This window comes from Porcisia hertigi, chromosome 33 (assembly GCF_017918235.1).
Source record: "Porcisia hertigi strain C119 chromosome 33, whole genome shotgun sequence".
Taxonomy (NCBI): Eukaryota; Euglenozoa; class Kinetoplastea; order Trypanosomatida; family Trypanosomatidae; genus Porcisia; species Porcisia hertigi.
Window position 1 is genome coordinate 1390243 of NC_090592.1, and position 16302 is coordinate 1406544.

The 16302-nt window shown below is 57.0% G+C and overlaps 5 protein-coding genes across 5 annotated transcripts; all 5 read left to right on the forward strand.

Moving 5' to 3' along the window:
* Positions 1 to 385: 385 nt before the first annotated feature.
* Positions 386 to 4747, forward strand: JKF63_02340 (uncharacterized protein; the record flags this gene model as incomplete). Its single annotated transcript, XM_067898370.1, has 1 exon — positions 386 to 4747. One exon carries the CDS (start codon positions 386 to 388, stop codon positions 4745 to 4747), a length of 4362 nt encoding a protein of 1453 aa, XP_067754527.1.
* A 1054-nt stretch (positions 4748 to 5801) lies between these two features.
* Positions 5802 to 7199, forward strand: JKF63_02341 (uncharacterized protein; the record flags this gene model as incomplete). Its single annotated transcript, XM_067898371.1, has 1 exon — positions 5802 to 7199. One exon carries the CDS (start codon positions 5802 to 5804, stop codon positions 7197 to 7199), a length of 1398 nt encoding a protein of 465 aa, XP_067754528.1.
* Positions 7200 to 9636: 2437 nt separating this feature from the next.
* On the forward strand, positions 9637 to 10026 carry JKF63_02343 (uncharacterized protein; the record flags this gene model as incomplete). Its single annotated transcript, XM_067898372.1, has 1 exon — positions 9637 to 10026. The coding sequence occupies one exon, from the start codon at positions 9637 to 9639 to the stop codon at positions 10024 to 10026; it is 390 nt and encodes a 129-aa protein (XP_067754529.1).
* Positions 10027 to 11331: 1305 nt separating this feature from the next.
* On the forward strand, positions 11332 to 12246 carry JKF63_02344 (uncharacterized protein; the record flags this gene model as incomplete). Its single annotated transcript, XM_067898373.1, has 1 exon — positions 11332 to 12246. The coding sequence occupies one exon, from the start codon at positions 11332 to 11334 to the stop codon at positions 12244 to 12246; it is 915 nt and encodes a 304-aa protein (XP_067754530.1).
* Positions 12247 to 12752: 506 nt separating this feature from the next.
* On the forward strand, positions 12753 to 15773 carry JKF63_02345 (uncharacterized protein; the record flags this gene model as incomplete). The annotated part of the gene is made up of 1 exon (XM_067898374.1): positions 12753 to 15773. The coding sequence occupies one exon, from the start codon at positions 12753 to 12755 to the stop codon at positions 15771 to 15773; it is 3021 nt and encodes a 1006-aa protein (XP_067754531.1).
* Between the last annotated feature and the right edge of the window lie 529 nt (positions 15774 to 16302).

A 16302-nucleotide genomic window follows, 5' to 3' on the forward strand; every position in this document is an offset into this window, starting at 1 on the left:
TAGTCCACTTTGGTGAGACGTATCGATGGCATTCATCAGATATATATGACTGGCGAGTGACGTACAACTTCTATTGATTCTCCTCTATATTTTTTCTGCCCCCCCCCCCCTCTCCCCTGCGCTTTCTCGCCATGTGCTCTCCCCATTGCCGCGTCACCTCCATCTCTGCGCGCGCACACCTGTGCATAGACGTAGCAGCACCGTCTTTCTGCCAACTTGATTACCCCGCGCGGACACAATAACTCAGCATCTATAAAGTCCAAGAGACGAGGATAGAATTTATTGTGCGTTGGACGCGCTGCCTCAGAAATTCCCTCCCCCCCCCTCCCCCCCACCCACCCCTCGGTTCTCGCCACCAGTACTCGAAACACACGAGGTGCGAATCATGGACTCATTGGCAGACGCCCCTCCAACTGCGGGGCGGTCGCTCAGCATCGGTGCCACTTCTTTTGAGCAAGTGCTCGCCGGAATCACCTGGGTGCGTGATTTGACCGATGCCAGTCTTGCCCCCGAGCGTGTGCACACCGCATTCATACAAGTGATCTTAAGTTCTTCGCCAGAGGACGACAGAGAGAGCGATGACGGTGCTGCTGCCCATCACTTTGTAACTGCGGCGGAGCGGCAAAAGGAGGCGCAGCGGGACCGCCGTTTGCGCGAGGAGGCACGCCGCGAGCTAGAGGACCTGCGCAATGAGCCGGTGAGTGACCGTGACGACTCGGAACTCCGCAGTGATTCTGAGGAGGACGAGGATGCGAACTTGGCTGAATTTGAAACAGACGAGTTCATGCGATGGATCGAGGCAGGCACCTCCGAGCATTTGGCCTCGCTGCGGCATGAAATGGACGAGGAGGGCTTGCGGGACGACCTGGAGTTCAAGTTGGAACAGACAGGACTGGGCAAGACAACAGAGTCTGCAGTGCGTGAGACATGCCCGGAGCGGCTCAAAGAAGCACTCGTGGGGCCTCAAGTGCTCCCAGACAGTACCATGTGCGAGTTTTCCCTTCAGCGTGAGGTTTACTGGGTACTGCGTCACCTACGCAACGCGGGCCAGCCTTTTGCACACAATACGCGCATTTGCGCCCTTGCAAGTCGACCGCTTTCTGAAATCGTCGACGAGCCGGTGGTGGTCGCGCTGGCGTATGCACTGCAGAAGATGACGGTGGAGCACTATGAGCCTGGTCACCTTATGGTGTACCATCAAACACCCCTGCATCCACTCCTATGTGCGCTGCTAGAGGGGTCAGTTTTGACTGAAGACGCCAAGCACAGTCTCGCCCCGGCATCCTACGCGTACAACACCGTCACGGGACAGCGCCAGGAACCTTCCATCAGCGAAACCTATGTTGGATTTGACACCGTAGCGCGCCATTCCATCGGAGAAGGCGACCCGCTCTGGTACGGCGACCGCCGTGAGCGTCACTACGCCCAGCGCAAGCCGTGCTTCATAGAGCTTGGTCGCCTCCTTGTCCGTCTAGTGGAGCTGCACCGATTGTTTTGTGGTCTCGAATACCGTCGACAGCGCATGATTGCCTCCCTCAAGGACCATCCGGATGCCCGTGTGCAGGATCAGCGGACGATCCTCGGTTCCCTCGTATTCGAAAGCGCAGTGGAGGCAGATATTTGGCTGACCTTTGTAGACAGCCTGCAGGGCCTGCACGGAGCTGACCCATATCTGCGTATTCAAGAGCTGGGCCTCGAGGACGCCTTTGAGGAGTTCAGTATCACGGGTTTGCAGTTTCAGGAGAACTTGCGTTCCAACACCGCGGTGACGTTGTGCCCGAGCAATGCGCACATAAATCTACAGAGCTGGGCCAGTAATATTGGCCGCACACTTGCGCGGCCACTAGAGGGTGAGCAGATTTTGTCGTTGTTCACGAAAGCGTTGGTGTCGCAGTTCTCCAAGGCCCCTGTCTTGGCGACTATGGTAGTAGACGTCTTCTGTGCTGAAGGTGACCTGATCGTCAGCTACAAGCGCTTGGGGCGTGCCGATCAGATTTTCTCTCTGGCAAGCATGTTCACAGAGCACGCGCAGTACTTCCTTGAGCTCATTGAGATGGAACGCAATGATCTGGTAAAACTGTACTTTGTGCTGGATCAGAAACTCGTGTACGACATCCTAAACCTTGAAGGTCTCTACCAGCGCCGGGAAGACACGGACTGGTGGCGTGTACGCGACGAGGCGATGAACTTAGTTGTTATCCGCCTGCTGGAGGTGCTTCCGACGCAGGTCCGCGCTCAGCTAACGACGAATGCCGAGTACATCGTAAGCGTATCGTCAGCGCAGCGCCTTAGCAACTTCTGTGCGCAGGGTCCGTACACAGCTACCCGACTGCAGCTCAGTGACTACGATGGTGCTGCGCGGATGTGGGAGCCGCAATGGAACGTCGTGGAGGCGCTCTCCGACACCAAGGGTGCACACGACGTTAGCCGCGTCTGTGCAGCGTATCGCGGTAACAGCGGCGTCACCGCCTTTACCTTTATCGATGAGCATGGAACTGTGTTGGGCACCACACGTTGGGTAGACTGTGCTCTGTCATCTGTGAGCGGGCGGGAGCGCGCAGTCCTGCAAGCGGCACAGCTTCGGAAACTGTTTATGCAGTGCCGCCCCACGGTGGTAGCCATTGGCGCGTCCTCCACGGCGTGTCTGCCACTGCTGCGTACGCTTGAGCATTTTGTGCGAGAACAGGTGCACCAAAGCACATTTGTAGACGTGCCAGTCGTTTGGGCGAGTGTCGAGGTGCCGCGATACTACAGCGCTACGACGTATGCGCGATTGGAGCTGCCACAGGCTGAGAACATTGTGGTAACGAGCGTGGCTCTCGCTCGCTATGTGCAGGACCCGCTGCAGGTGCTTTGCTCTTTGTTCGAGGGAGAGCACACTGCGCTGCAGCTGTGCCGCACGATGCGCATTTCCCCATCGCATGACCGCCGGCTCTATCAGCGCCTGGCGTGGGAAATGAGCCTGTGGGTAGCGGAAGTGGGGCTCTGGGTCGACGATATTCTCTTCCGCCCCAACGCAGCCGCGACGCTGCAGTTTGTGCCTGGACTAGGTCCTGCCAAAGCCCGTGCGTTGGTCAGCGCCACCCTTCATTGTGATGCACCACAAAGCCGGTGGCACGTGGAACAGCTTCTGCGCAGCTACGGAGACGCCATCGTTCAGAACGCCGCACCCGTGCTGCGCATTGGCTCGCCGGAGCAATGCGACCCGGAGCATCCTTGGCATCCTCTCGATGCAACCCTGATCCCGCGGCTCTGGTACCCCATCGCCTGCGTGGTTGCAAAAGCAACCGCAGTGTCCTCGACGCTACCGGCAGAGGCTTTGTTGGTGGGGCTTTTCGGAATGACACAGGAGGAGCGGCGAGCTGCACTTTACCGCGTCGATGTGCCTGCGGTGGTTACGAAGGTCAAGGCAGGTGCGTTGGCGCTCACCGACGTGGGGCGTCGCGAGGTCGAGTTCGTCGTGGATGAGCTCATCGCCAATGGACGCTCTTTTGCGCGCCGCCCGTATCGCAGGTTAACCAATGTTGAGTTTATGAGTTCCATTACTGGTATCACGTATCTCTCTAGTCATGACATCAATACACTGTCCAAAGGAGTTGGTGCAGGAAGCGGCGGCGGAAGCCATGGCACCTTCGTGGTGCGCGAAGGCGACTACATCACGGGCACAGTCACCAGTATCCAGGGAGGTTCCACCCCCGGTATTCGCCTCGCCACCTCTCGCGGTGTGACCGCCTTCATTGCAGCAGTGGATATCCGCGACGAATCAATGCGCGTAGAGCTGCTTGAATACATTCGTCGGTCAGAACACCTCCGAGATTGGATGCGTCATGAAAATGGTGACGCGCGGCCGCCAGAGCGCGCGGAGGTGCCTGCGTGGCTTCGCCGAGGTGCTCTCTTGCAAGGCACGGTGCGCCGCTGTGTTTGGGCACGCTGCGAACTGCATCTCCAGTGGTGCCCCCCACGCGAAGAGCTCGTGGTGGCAGGCGGCGATGATGGCGAGGGGGAGGCGGCCATGCTGTCGTACGGCTCCATGGACCGTGGGGCCGCCAGCAGCAGTGCGAACTCTCTGAATACGGCACAGGTAGAGCAACAGGTGCGTGTTTTTGCGACGAAGATGTCACGTCACCCTCTCTTCCGCGACGTCTCAAAGAACGGTGCAGCCGATATGCTACGCGACAAGGAAATCGGCGAGGCGCTTTTGCGTCCGCGCACTTCGAGTGTGCACCGTGTGGTGTGTGAAGTCAAAGTCGGGGGAAATGCAACCAATCACTGGGTCATCTCTGAAGAGCGCCGCGCCAACGGCCAGTTTTACTACAAGGTTAAAGATCGCGTTGTGGATCAGCAGTGGGTGTTTACTGATGTGGACGACTTCCTCTGCAATTTCGTGGAGTCGATGGTGAAGCTCATCCAAATGATACGCGCGCATCGACGCTTTGAGGACAGCACCGAATACGTCCAGGCAGCGCTTGATGCCCAACGCGAGGTGAGCGGGGGATTCGCCTACGTCTTCGCCGAGACAGAGAGCAAGCGACATCTCTACCAAGTCTACTCAAGCGGTGGGAACGAGACGTACCACTTCCCTCTGCACATCACGAGCGACTTCATTTACATCCGTCTACCATTTTTCCATAATGGGAAGGCAAGCAATAAGTGGGTGCCATGTAAGAGCGCAGAGAAGGTAAGCGAGACGGTGAAAAACTACGCCCGCACGATGAGCAGGCGCGCTGCCGTTGGTGATGTGAACTAGCGGCGCTTAAAGGGTTTCTCTAGGTCTAGGTCTACGTACCCTGCACAGCAGTGGTGGTGGTGGGGGTCTGACATCGGCAGCGTGCGTGGAAAAGTAAGGTGAATTGATCATAGACGCTGGATTAATGTCAGGATTGTGCGTCTCTTGTGTAGCACGAAGAGCTTCATTATGGTCTCATGGGGAGAGGGGGAAGGGAAAGGACTCCCTTTTTCATGGAGCTTTGGGGGGTTGATTCTGGTGGTGGCGCTGCGCTACACTGTAGCCGCTGATGTGTATGCGGATGCGTTTACATGGGGACGAAAGCCTTGCAGCTGTCCTCCTTTTTGTCCTCTCGATGTCGATCTCGTATTTCTCTGCCCTGTGTGCGATGCCGCCGCTTGTGCGTTAAGTAATTCCCTTGAAACCTGTGTCTGGCTACAAAGAACCTGCTTGTCGTAACCCGCGCCCCCGGCTTCTTACTTCCCGTGTAGCTGCCAGCCATAACGGTTGCCGCCGTGTGAGGAGTCTCAGTGCTGTGTGCACCCCACCAGAGCTGCGGCGCGAGCTAGGCTGTTGAAGCGGTAACACTTCGCACTCGGCGTGTAAATGAACTAGCATCCGCGATGCTCTGCACACTTCTCGAAGAACAGGTCTACACTCCCGCGCACTGTATGTGAGTGACATCATTGACTCTATTCTTCACTATTCCCCCCTCTACGCGGTTTGCTTCCACACGCCCTAACTGGAACTCTACTCAACATACAGCGCACACATACAGCTACGCGCCTACCACCATTGAGCTACCAGAGGCGACAATCTCTCTTCGCGCGAGCAGTCGTTGACGTGTGCAGAGGAGTTGTTCGGGCGGCAGCCAGAGGAAACGGCATCTTCCTCTTTTTTTTCCCGTTCTGGTCACCGCGCTTTGCTCGCGTCCGTCACCAATGCGGCATCAGTGTCGCCTCGCCTCCACGTATTTTCTTTTGGCTGCCAGCCGTCGCCCGGTCTCCCCCCGTATCGCACACTTTTTGACATTTGCCCTTCTTTTCGGCGCCACCAAGGCGCGGTGAGGAAGCGGATGCTTCGGCGGGATTTTCTCCGTTTGGTGCGTGCCGTGTCGTCGGATGCGTCGCTGGTTTCACTACCGCCAAATGTGCAGCGCTGCGAAGTGTTCCGCAACGTCGTTTCATTGGATGAGGAAGAACTCATTTATGCCGAACTCAGCCGTGTTCTGCAACGCGAAGGGCAGCCAACAGTCTTGAGAGGGTCCACGCCAGAGGACAGGGTCATCAAGCATGTGTACCTGGAGATGTTCGGCCGAGAAAAAGAGTTCACTGAAGTGAAAAACTGGCAGAAGAAAGAGATCCGCCATTTACCGGGTCTGCTATGGTCGCCGACACTTCTGCGCATGTTGAACGACCTGGCGCCACCGCTAATGGGTACCGTCGCGGATACGGCGCGGGTTGTTGAGCATCAGTTACCCGGCTATGAAATGCACGTCGAACATCCCACCGTTGGCACTGCCTTTCTTTACCTCAATCTACTGAGTGACACAGTGCTAGACTTCGATGACGAGAGCACCGGCCGGCGCGGGCAGGTGCTGCTTCCGTCTCGCGCTCTGATGTGCGTCTCCGAGGAGGCGCGCTGGGGCTTCCGCTTTGGCGAGAAAACGGAAGAGGTGCACACGTTCGTCGCGCCCAACGGTACTCGTAAGCGGGTAGAAACCGACATGCGTCTCAGCGTTCAGCTTTGGAGGCTCAGCCCCAATCTTCTCGACAGCCGCATCTTGCAGGAGCGTCTTGAGGAAAGGATGGATCTAGTTAGTGAGCGACTCGCGGAGGAGGCAGCGCAGCGGCTTAAGCTCGACAAGGACCGCGAAGAAGCGGCGACAGCGCTGCTGCCGCCTGTCCTGCAGGTACATTCCCCCGCCGCATACGTCCACCCGAAGCGCCCGCTCGACTCGTTCTTTGCCTCAGCGATGGAGAACGTGTCGGGCAAGGGCGTTCTGGGCGGTGACCTGGCGCCCGCGGAAGGCGGCTCGACGTCCGGTCAGACAGGCGCGAAGAGGACCATAAGAGATATTCAAGAAGACTACACGCAATACAAGAAGCAGTTCTCTAATGCGTACAGCATCCTGGAGGAGCTGAAGGTGCTTCAGGACTCCGGCCAGCCCATCAATGACCTGTGGTTGAAAAAAAAGATGACCGAGTCGCCATCGGCTGACGCGGAGAAGGGCCACGACGATGGTTTCGATCCCTCTAACATTGAAGGGACGTGGGATAACGTGGACGCTAAAGCGCGCTTCTATAAGGCAAAGCTGAAGACAATGGACTACGATGGCACCGCCTTTCTCGACCGCCGCATGCCTGACATCTCACAGGATGCTCCACTGGACATGCGCACAACCATTCGCAAGATCGCCCCCCATGTGAGGGATGGTGAAAAAATTCTTTCCAGTCTCCCTCACTCCAGCTGAAGTACACCGCCCCCCCCCCTCGTACTGACGGTCGCTAGTGCGCTGCCTCTGTGTATGTGTGTGTGACAGGTTAGATACACCCCCTTTTTTTGTTGTTTGGAAGCCGCTGCTCTGCATTTCCTTAGTGGAGGGGGTGTTGCCATGTTGGGTGTACGACTACGCCGATATGTCGTCACATATCCCTTCTTCCCTTGCGATCCCTTCCATTTCTTTATTGTTCGTGGGGGGTTTCTCAACGCCGGCGTGTATCTTCGGGGTCGCTATATCAAGCGACGCTCTCAGAATGCACGCACAGCTCGGTAAGGCAACACTTGCGCTAACACCATCAGGACTCAGAGGCGTTTCCACCTCTGTGAGCGTGCGTGTGTGTGCGCGTGTGGGGGGGAGCGGGGAGCTCTCGGTCAACAGCTCCTCCGTCCTTCAGCCGCCGCTCTGCATTTCTCGTTTGTGATTTCTCACTATGTTGTAACTTTTTCACGCCTCCCTTGGTAGTCGTTGCGTTTACGTGTCTCAACGCAACGGCTCAAAGTTCGAAACCGCACGTCGCGCCGCCAGCTTTTATTAATCACTCCACAGAGTAGCCGCGCGCTTCTCTCCTACAATCGTCACGGTGACTTCAGGCGCACATTACACTGCTCTCTCGGCCGTGCTTTCCTCTTTTCATCCTCATCATCCGCGATCTACGCCCCCTAAAGCGCAAATTTGTCCGCGCGCGTGTGGGTGGGTGTGTCACCGGTGCGCCACCTGAAGGGGCCGACCTAAGCCGCAAAGAGGAAACCAGCGCAGCAAACAAACAGTAAAGGCAGACGTCTTTATGTGACTGTCTAAAACATGGATGAAGAGGTCGTCCAATGCCACGGCTAAGGCGCCTCCGAAGGGGGTAGTAGCGAGGCCCACGGTGGTGTTGGCGCAGGTGAGCTGCGCACCGCTCACCTTCGCTGATGCAGTGGACGCCCGCTTCTACGTCAAGCTGAAGCAGTTACTGGAGAAGCTAAAGGAAAAGCACACCACCGAAGCTCTTGTGAAGGTGCAGCGCAAGCTAATGGAGCTGACAGGATACCCAACAGCTGTGGCTGTGGTTGACGGTCGCTTTCCTCTTCTGTTCTCTGCACTCGCGCGGTGCGAATACGATCTCGGTGTCGCTTGCGAAAAAACCGATGACCGTGGCGAGTGGTAAATGGGACGTCTGGTGCCGCGGCACCTGGCTTGCTAACGCCTGTGCCGTGAAGGACCTAGGCAAGCAGGCGCTGGCTACACTGGGTTCTCTTCCGGAACTCCTATCTAGCATCGAGAAGGACTTGGACAACACCGTCGACGAGGTACGGTCAATGCTATATGTCCTCTCGTGGGCACTGCGCTGCTCGACGATCGGGGGATCTCTCACGACCCTACTGGAAAGCTGCGAGGAGCTCTGGCGGTTAGGTGGAGTTGGAAGTTGTGGAGGCAGAACGGCACGTCAGGTGCAACTCGTTCTGTTGGACCTTCTCAGCGCTTTGGCACTTCACGTTGCGTTTTCACCGCCCCTCCTTAAGCGGCTCCTATCACTTGTGGCGGACCTGACGCAGCTGCCCCCCCCCCCCTCCCCCCCCCCCCTGTGCACTTCCACACGGCGTCGAAGCTCTTCTACGGATGCGCCGCCGCTCAGCAAGAAGACGGTAACTGTGACGTGGAGAAGGCGCATAAGCAACTTCGCGATGCGTGGGCGCGCATGGCGCAGCGGTTCATCGTAATCCTACCCGCACTCCAGGCCGTAGAGTGGATTGTATCGACAGATGAACAGCAGAGCCTTGACATCGTCAAACAGCTTCATCACTTTCTTCCCAGCAACGGTAACGAGTCTGCGCTCAATATAGAGACGGTGAGGTCAATCCACTGTAGGACCTGTGAGCTGCCAGCAGCGGTTCGTGCTTTCTGCGTACACGCGCTTCCCGGCAACCCGGTTCTTTGGCCGCATCAAGCCCTCATGAGCTCCCCCAAAGCGGAGCTTGTCACAGCAATTGTTGACGTGGTTGCCGATCTCGTGTTCGACGCAGCGTTTCAGAGTGAAGCAGCCTTGATGATGAACACCGTGCCCGTGGACGTGGCCGAGAGCGGCCATGCACACCTCTGTGTGCAGCAGCTGTGGGTGTCTGGAATGGGCGTCTCCATCAGCAGTTTGCTGAAGAAGCGCAACTACACTATCACGGCGTGCGTGGTGAGACTGCTGCAGTGGATTGCCATCCGCGCCCCACACGAAGTCTCAACACGGCGCGTATTGCTCGGCACACCCAACATCTCCGTCGTCGCTGACGTCTTGGCGGGAATTGCCGAGAGCGCCGCGTTCAAGGGGGGGGGGCTGAGGAAGAAAGCGGTTTAGACCGTGGTGGAGCACGCATTCTCCCTCTTGCGTGCGCTCGTTTATACTGAACTGACAAGTGTTTTCAGTGACTCGTTCGTCATGTCTACCAGCACCCTCATCTCCGAGAGCAAAGACTATCCCACTCTCCCGCAGCATGGTCTGTGCGCGCTCGTCCACCTCGCCGCAGCCCTCCCGCTGGCAGCATCGATGGCTTTGGAATTCGATTTTCTTTCGGAGCAGTGTACCATTGCTGACTCGCTGTCTGCAAACGTTGGCAGGCTTATCGTTGGCTCACTGGATGTGATGTCTGCCATCGTTGTCCAGCAATCAGTCGTGGTTACCTTCGAGTGGATCGAAATCCTGCATGGGGTTCTGCAGAACCTCGGCAGGTGGCGAGATACGGTGCCGAGCCTAGATGCCGCTGCCTGGCGATGTGTGCGGCACACCGTCGAGTCCTCTGGGGATTGCGCCGAGTTTATTTTCACGTAGGAGGCATTTGAAGTGCTTCGAAACGAGCTGGGGCGCACTCGGATGCGGCGACGTGCACCACCACGACATTATGCTGTCGCTCCTCGCGGTTGTCGTCTGTATGAAGCCGTTTGAGCATGCACAGCTGAACTCGGCGACGCAGGATGCGCTCACGCGTCTACCGGCGGCGCAGTGGACGAAAGAAATGTATGACGATGCCTTCTGTTTCCTTGCAGCGACGTCCTTGTCTCTGAACTCTCACAATGTGGGTGAACAAAATCTCTAGCGTGCTGCTATGGCAGCTGTGGCAGTGCTGCACGGAGCCGAGCAATCACACATGGTGGAGCCACACAGCGCTGCCCCAGACAGTTGTCAACTACGACGACGTGCGTGCTAGTCTGCGGCGCTACTACGGTGAGTCGTACGCAGCTGCCCTCCAGTAAATCGCAGACCCCATTCTTCACGTGAACGGAATTTTGCCAGTCTGGCCCCAGCAGTATATCGAGGAGGTAAAGGAGATTTGAAGGAGCGTCATGCGCCGAGCGCTGTGGTATCTGTGTGACGCTTTGTATTATTGATTTACCCCCCCCCTCCCCCGATCTCTGCCGATCAACCTCTAAAGGACGCACACAACGCACAAGTCTCGATAAGAGTTCCTCTCACTGGACCTGAAGCGTGCTTGCCGAAGGCGGGGGAGGAGGAGGAGGTGAATAAGACGCAAGAGCGATCCTGTGAGGGGAGAAAGAATGTCGACATCCACCGAGGTAGAGGCCGCCTTTCCCGGCATTGGGTGCCAGCGAGCTCACCTTTCACCCATTTGCGCTGTAGAGAAAAGGGGAAATGCGTGCGACTCGTCACTCCCATCCTTCTCTACTCTCAATGCCCTGAGGCCCTGTGCCGCCTCTCACACTGGTGCTCAGTCGCGCAATGGATAGAGAAGAGCGGTACACGCAACGCTTTTTTGTTCGTCTTCCTATGCCGACGCTTGACTGTTGTCGAGCCACAAGTGGCAGAAGTCTGGGAAGTGAGTGGAATCGCTAGTTCTTGTCCGCTTGGGACATGGCGGCATCCACCGCTCGTGTGGATTTCTTTCTGCTTATCACTCACGCTGTGCGGCCGGGGGGGGGGGAGAAGGAGGAGGAGGTGGTGGGGGCGGGCCGGCGGAGTTTGTTACTTCCTATCTAATTTACACTGGACCCGTACCTCGTTTTCACTCATCAAGTCATCTCCCCCCTCTTCATCCACCTTCTCTCCCTCCCTCCTGTTATTTCGGCGTTCTTCAAAAACAAAACAAGGGTCACGTGTGTGGGGTCAACACAAAGCGCCATGGCAGGCAGCACTAGGGCCGCTGGGTTCGGCTCGCTAACGATGGTGTCCGAATGGGGGTGCTGTTGTTTCCCAATTCTCAGCTTCCTGCATGTACCAGGGCGAATGTCGGAGCCTCTGTGGCTTATGATGGGCACCGCCTTCACATTTCGAGCTCCAGAAGTAATTGAAGCGGCACCCGGGCAGCCAGCCACCCCCCAGTCCCTGCTGCTGCTCACCGCGAAGCACACCCTTACTCCTTGGGATTACACGAAGGACGCGTCGCAGCTGAAGATTCCCAAAGAGTATCAAAAATTACGTTTTGTCATTGGTCGCGTCTATCAAACCGATGCACACGGGAGGGCCGTGGCAAAAAACGCAACTAACGCTCGCTTTGTTGCCCACCACCCCAGTCTCGATGTGGCTCTTCTCGCTGTTGATGTCACATCGAGAGCCGCGCAGCAGTGCGCTCGCGTCAATTCATGGGGTGCCACATTGGGATTGCCGAATAGGACTTTGTCGCTGTGCGAAAACCTCTATCCCGCTGGGTCGGATGGATTACTGATAGGCTACCGCGGGATCGGCCGGCTTGGGGAGCTCGACACGCTGGATCCATCAGTCCTTCAGCGTCTTTCCCCGCATGAGCGCGATGCCCTCCTTAAGGATATGCAGAATGTGGAAGGAAAGCAGACGCAGGTCACCACAACCATCTCGATCCTGGACCCGCAGGGCATGTGCAAAGGTGTAGGTGATCTCGCCACGTGCTACCACGGAATGTCAGGCGGTCCTCTCCTCACCACCGACGGCAAATGTGCGGGGGTACTCTACGGCCACCATCCGGATGCCCCAGGGTGCATCGGCTACACACCCTGCGCAAGCTTCGAAGACTGGTTGAAGGAGGAAGTCCAGCGGTACACGAAGCGGTGCGTTTTGTAGGAATGCTCAGACAAGAGGATGACAAGGGGAGACCTCCTGCGTCGGTATTGGGGAAAAATGGCCCCAGGAGCCACCATATTCTTCCGAGAGAATCGTCTGGCAGCCCGCATGTCTTTTCTGTTCTTATAGCGGGGGTGGTGTCTCATATCTCGTTGATGGCCTTCGATGCTTAGACGTGGCCAAGAATCTCCCTCTAGACACACGAAGTTTGTCGCAAGAAGCAGTCACCCACACGCGCACACGCCTGCATCTGTCAACGGCGCACCACAGAGAGCAACGCGTGGGGGAAACCCCCATGACAATTCCATCGTGAGCCCTATTCGGGTGATGTTCGCTTCATTCCTCTTCTTCGTTCCCTCCGTCTTTCACTCCTTCACGCAGACCTTCCTCCAACCCCCCCCCTCTCGCATTGCATGGCCACCATCTTCCTATCGGCTAGTGCCCCGCCCACGTGTTTTTAACAGTGATCACTCTCCCTACGTCGCCACGTTTCCCGCCTTGGTCATATGAGCTGGTGCACAGTCGAGCAGGTGACCCAGCTCATCACCGTGGCGCGCCTTCGTAGCGACGTGGATGAGGCCACGCGCAAGTCAGCAGACCTGCTCTTCTTAGATGTATGTGCGAACGCTGTGAATGCTGGCGATGTCCTCATCCAAGTGGCGTTGGAGAGCAGCGCATCGCCTGGGCTACGCCTCAATGCACTTCTGGTCGCCGAGACGCTTTTGACAAAAAAGGGCTGGTTCGAGGGTGCGCAGTTCAGCGACCGTAGCGGTGTCAGGCAGCAACTCCTGCACCACGTCGCAGTGGACCCCTCTCCCTCGCTCGGCGACAAGGTCGACGCCGGACTCCTCCGTTGTCTCGCTATGATTGTCGTTCTAGAGTTTCCGACAACGGAGTGGCAGGAGTGGGTGCGCCAGTGCTCGGCCAGATTCGCAGCAGGCAACGCTCGCGGTAATGCTGTACTGTGCGCGGTCGTGGCAGAGAGTCACAGAAACAACTGCCTATGGAGCTTTTTTGCGAACGAAGTAACCGCCTACCTGCTTGGGGCTCAGATAACCACACCGCCGCAGCAAACGGCTGTCATGCGACTGTTTCTTGATTTGCTGCGCAAGCGGCCTCGCGCTTCTGTCGAGCACGGGGTGATCTCGGCAACAAACTGCCTCCTGCTTTCTGCAGCTCTGCGCCAGCGCGTGCTGGAGGCGCTTTTGAAGCGCGTAGATGAGTCGGACCACTTGATGGAATTCACTCATGGTATATTCTTCTCAGACTGTGCCGTGCATTTCGCTGTGGCATCACGACTTGTGACCGACGTCGAGTCCGCCGCGATTGTCTTTCGCTGCAGCTTTGTTTTCCTCCTGCGACTGCGGACGGCAGCAGTGGCAGGTGGTGGCGTTGTCGGCGCAGAGCTGCGCGATTTCACGGAGCAACTGCTCGAATGTCTTCTCAGCACACTGCAACTCTACCCCGATGTGGCTGGGGCCAATGTCACGGCGGATAGCTTCCTTTCCTGCCTCATTTACTTCATGATTCGCCCCGATGAGCTCGATTGGGTCGACGCAAAGCAGTTGTCCGCTGAGTTCCTGGAATACTTCATCGACGATGAAGCGGTGCCCCTGGGTTGCGGCAGCGGCGATGCCGCGAGTCTAGCGGGGGCGGCATTGGAGTTGTATCTCGAGCACAATTCTGCTCAGCGTCTTTTAGCTTTCGTGGCGCTGAACGAATTGCTGCGCGCGACTCCGGTAATGAACGGGCCTCTTACTGGGGCGGTAGCACTCGCCCTGCGCTCCGTAAGCCGCGTGTACGAAGAAAGCGATGTTGTTGCCATCGACGCACTGGAGGGCGCCCAACTGCAAACAGAACTGCTCACGCACGTATCACAGCTTCTTCTCCGGACCACCCACCCGCACGCACACGTCATGTTGATCGACGCTCTAGTTCACTGCTTCTACCGGTCACAGAACCAGTCGTTGTGCACACAGCTGGTGGAACTCCTGCAACAACTGCACATGAGTAAGATGAAGTCGACCGATGAGCATGGGGTGTGCGTGCGATACGCCTGCGTGTATTTAGCAGGTCGCCTTGTCGACGAACTTCGCTCGCGGGAGTGGTGTGGGCATTTGCTGTCGCCGGAATGGATACAACTATCCCTGCAACAGCTGTGCGACGGGGATGCGTTTGGTGTCTTCAGCGCAGCCTCTACCCTTTGCACACTCTTGTCCCTTATTCCCACGAGCGCGGACCAGCTGTCTGGCTGTCTGGACATGTGGGACCAGGGGGTCACTAGGCTTTGTCAATACGCCACAATTCGCGGCGTGGCAGGACTGCTAACGCTCATACTTAAGCACATCTCTGGTCTGTCGTTTGTGTCATCCTCTCGCGCATCTCTGTCCCACAACTTGCAGCTGGCGATTCGATCGTGCAAGGTAGTCTTGAACTTCTGTTACACACCCTCCGACTCGCGTCATCTCGTTCTCCGCTCGCTAGTCGATTTCTTCATTGTCTATACGCGAGCGCTGTTGCGCGGCGATGCACCCCCAGCCGTAACAAACAGAGATGCTGAACAGCTGTTCTCTCTCGCGGCTGCATTGCTCAACAAGGATTACGCGCTGGAGCTGGCGCAAGATGAACCGAGTTGCCGAAGGCTAGCCAACTTTGCCGCTTTGTACAGCGTCGCCTTCGCCGCCGCGCCACCATTTTCTGAGACAACTACGGCAGGTGCTCTCGTGTGTGTTCTGGTGTATGCGGTGCGGCAACGCTACGCCTCACAGACCATTTCGTGTGTGTGTAGTCGTCTCGCTCTGGTGCTCCTTGCGCAGCCGTCGCAGCTGGATGAGATCACGCCGCAAGTGCTACATGTACTGTTCCGCGACGAATTGGATATCAGCAATGACTGCAAAGGTTTCAACTACGGTGGTGTCACATTTTTCGTCTCCTTGCTGCTTATTCGGTCACCGCACGCTCTGCTTCAAAACGCTGCCTTGAGCGGGGGCACCGGCGCGGCGAGCCCAGCGGAGCCCCTAAGGTCACTTCAGCGTGCATTCGGATGGTGGCTAAGCCTCGCCCCCTTTATGGACGCAATACAGTTTCTCTACTTTACCGCTGCCACCTGTCGTATAGTGGATGCAGTTGTGAGGCTAACCCCTGAAGCGCGTGTCAGTCTTAGCGGCCTCAGGGCGTGTCGCCAGTACATTTTGCCGTCCCCATACGTGAAAGGGCTCCCCTCACGCCCCCTCACTGGTGGCCATCTTCTGCAGCACTTGGCTGTTGCGTGGATGGACCTTGATAGTCGTCACAGCCGAACAAGCAAGCCGCAACTCTTCGAGAAGGAACTCCACCCCTTCCTTTTGTCGCTTGACAGCGCATACGAAATCCTTTGCGGCCAGAGATTTTCCACCAGTACCGCGCGAGACTTGATCAAGACATCTACGAGTGAAACAACGGCTGCCGTTCTGGAGCACATGAGGGGCCTTGGATGGAGTGATCTGCTGGTCGAAGGGCAGCAGCAAGTGCAGGCTGCCCACACGTGATGCGCTCCATATCGACAATTGGCGGTGTTAACATCCTGTTGGTGCATAAAGGTGTGTGTGCCTGTTGACTACCTTTGCGTGCGGCTGCTCAACTGTTCTCTGTGGCTAATGCTCTTCGTCGCTGTTCTCGGACAAATGGAGAGAGCAGGTGCATCGTTTTCATTCACCACACCCCCTTCCTTTTAAACTCCTCAGAAACAATAAAAGAAAACGTCAACAACAGGGAAAAGACGCTACCAATGTTAATCCGTCTGTGTGCGAAAAAAAAAGAAAAACAACCTCAAATACATGTGCGTAACTTGACGGGTACACAGGGGCACGTGTTACCTGTGCCGGGTGCGGCTTCTTCTTATGCTTAGTAGAATCAGTCTCCCTGTCCCGTACCTCGTCCGCTGCTGCTGCTGCCGCTGCCGCTTCTCTTATTTCAAACATCACCTTCACCTTTCCATCACTCTTCGTCACATTTACGGGGATAAACGTACGCGTTCATTCTTCTCCCGCCCCCCCCCCTCTCCCCTCCACACACGCA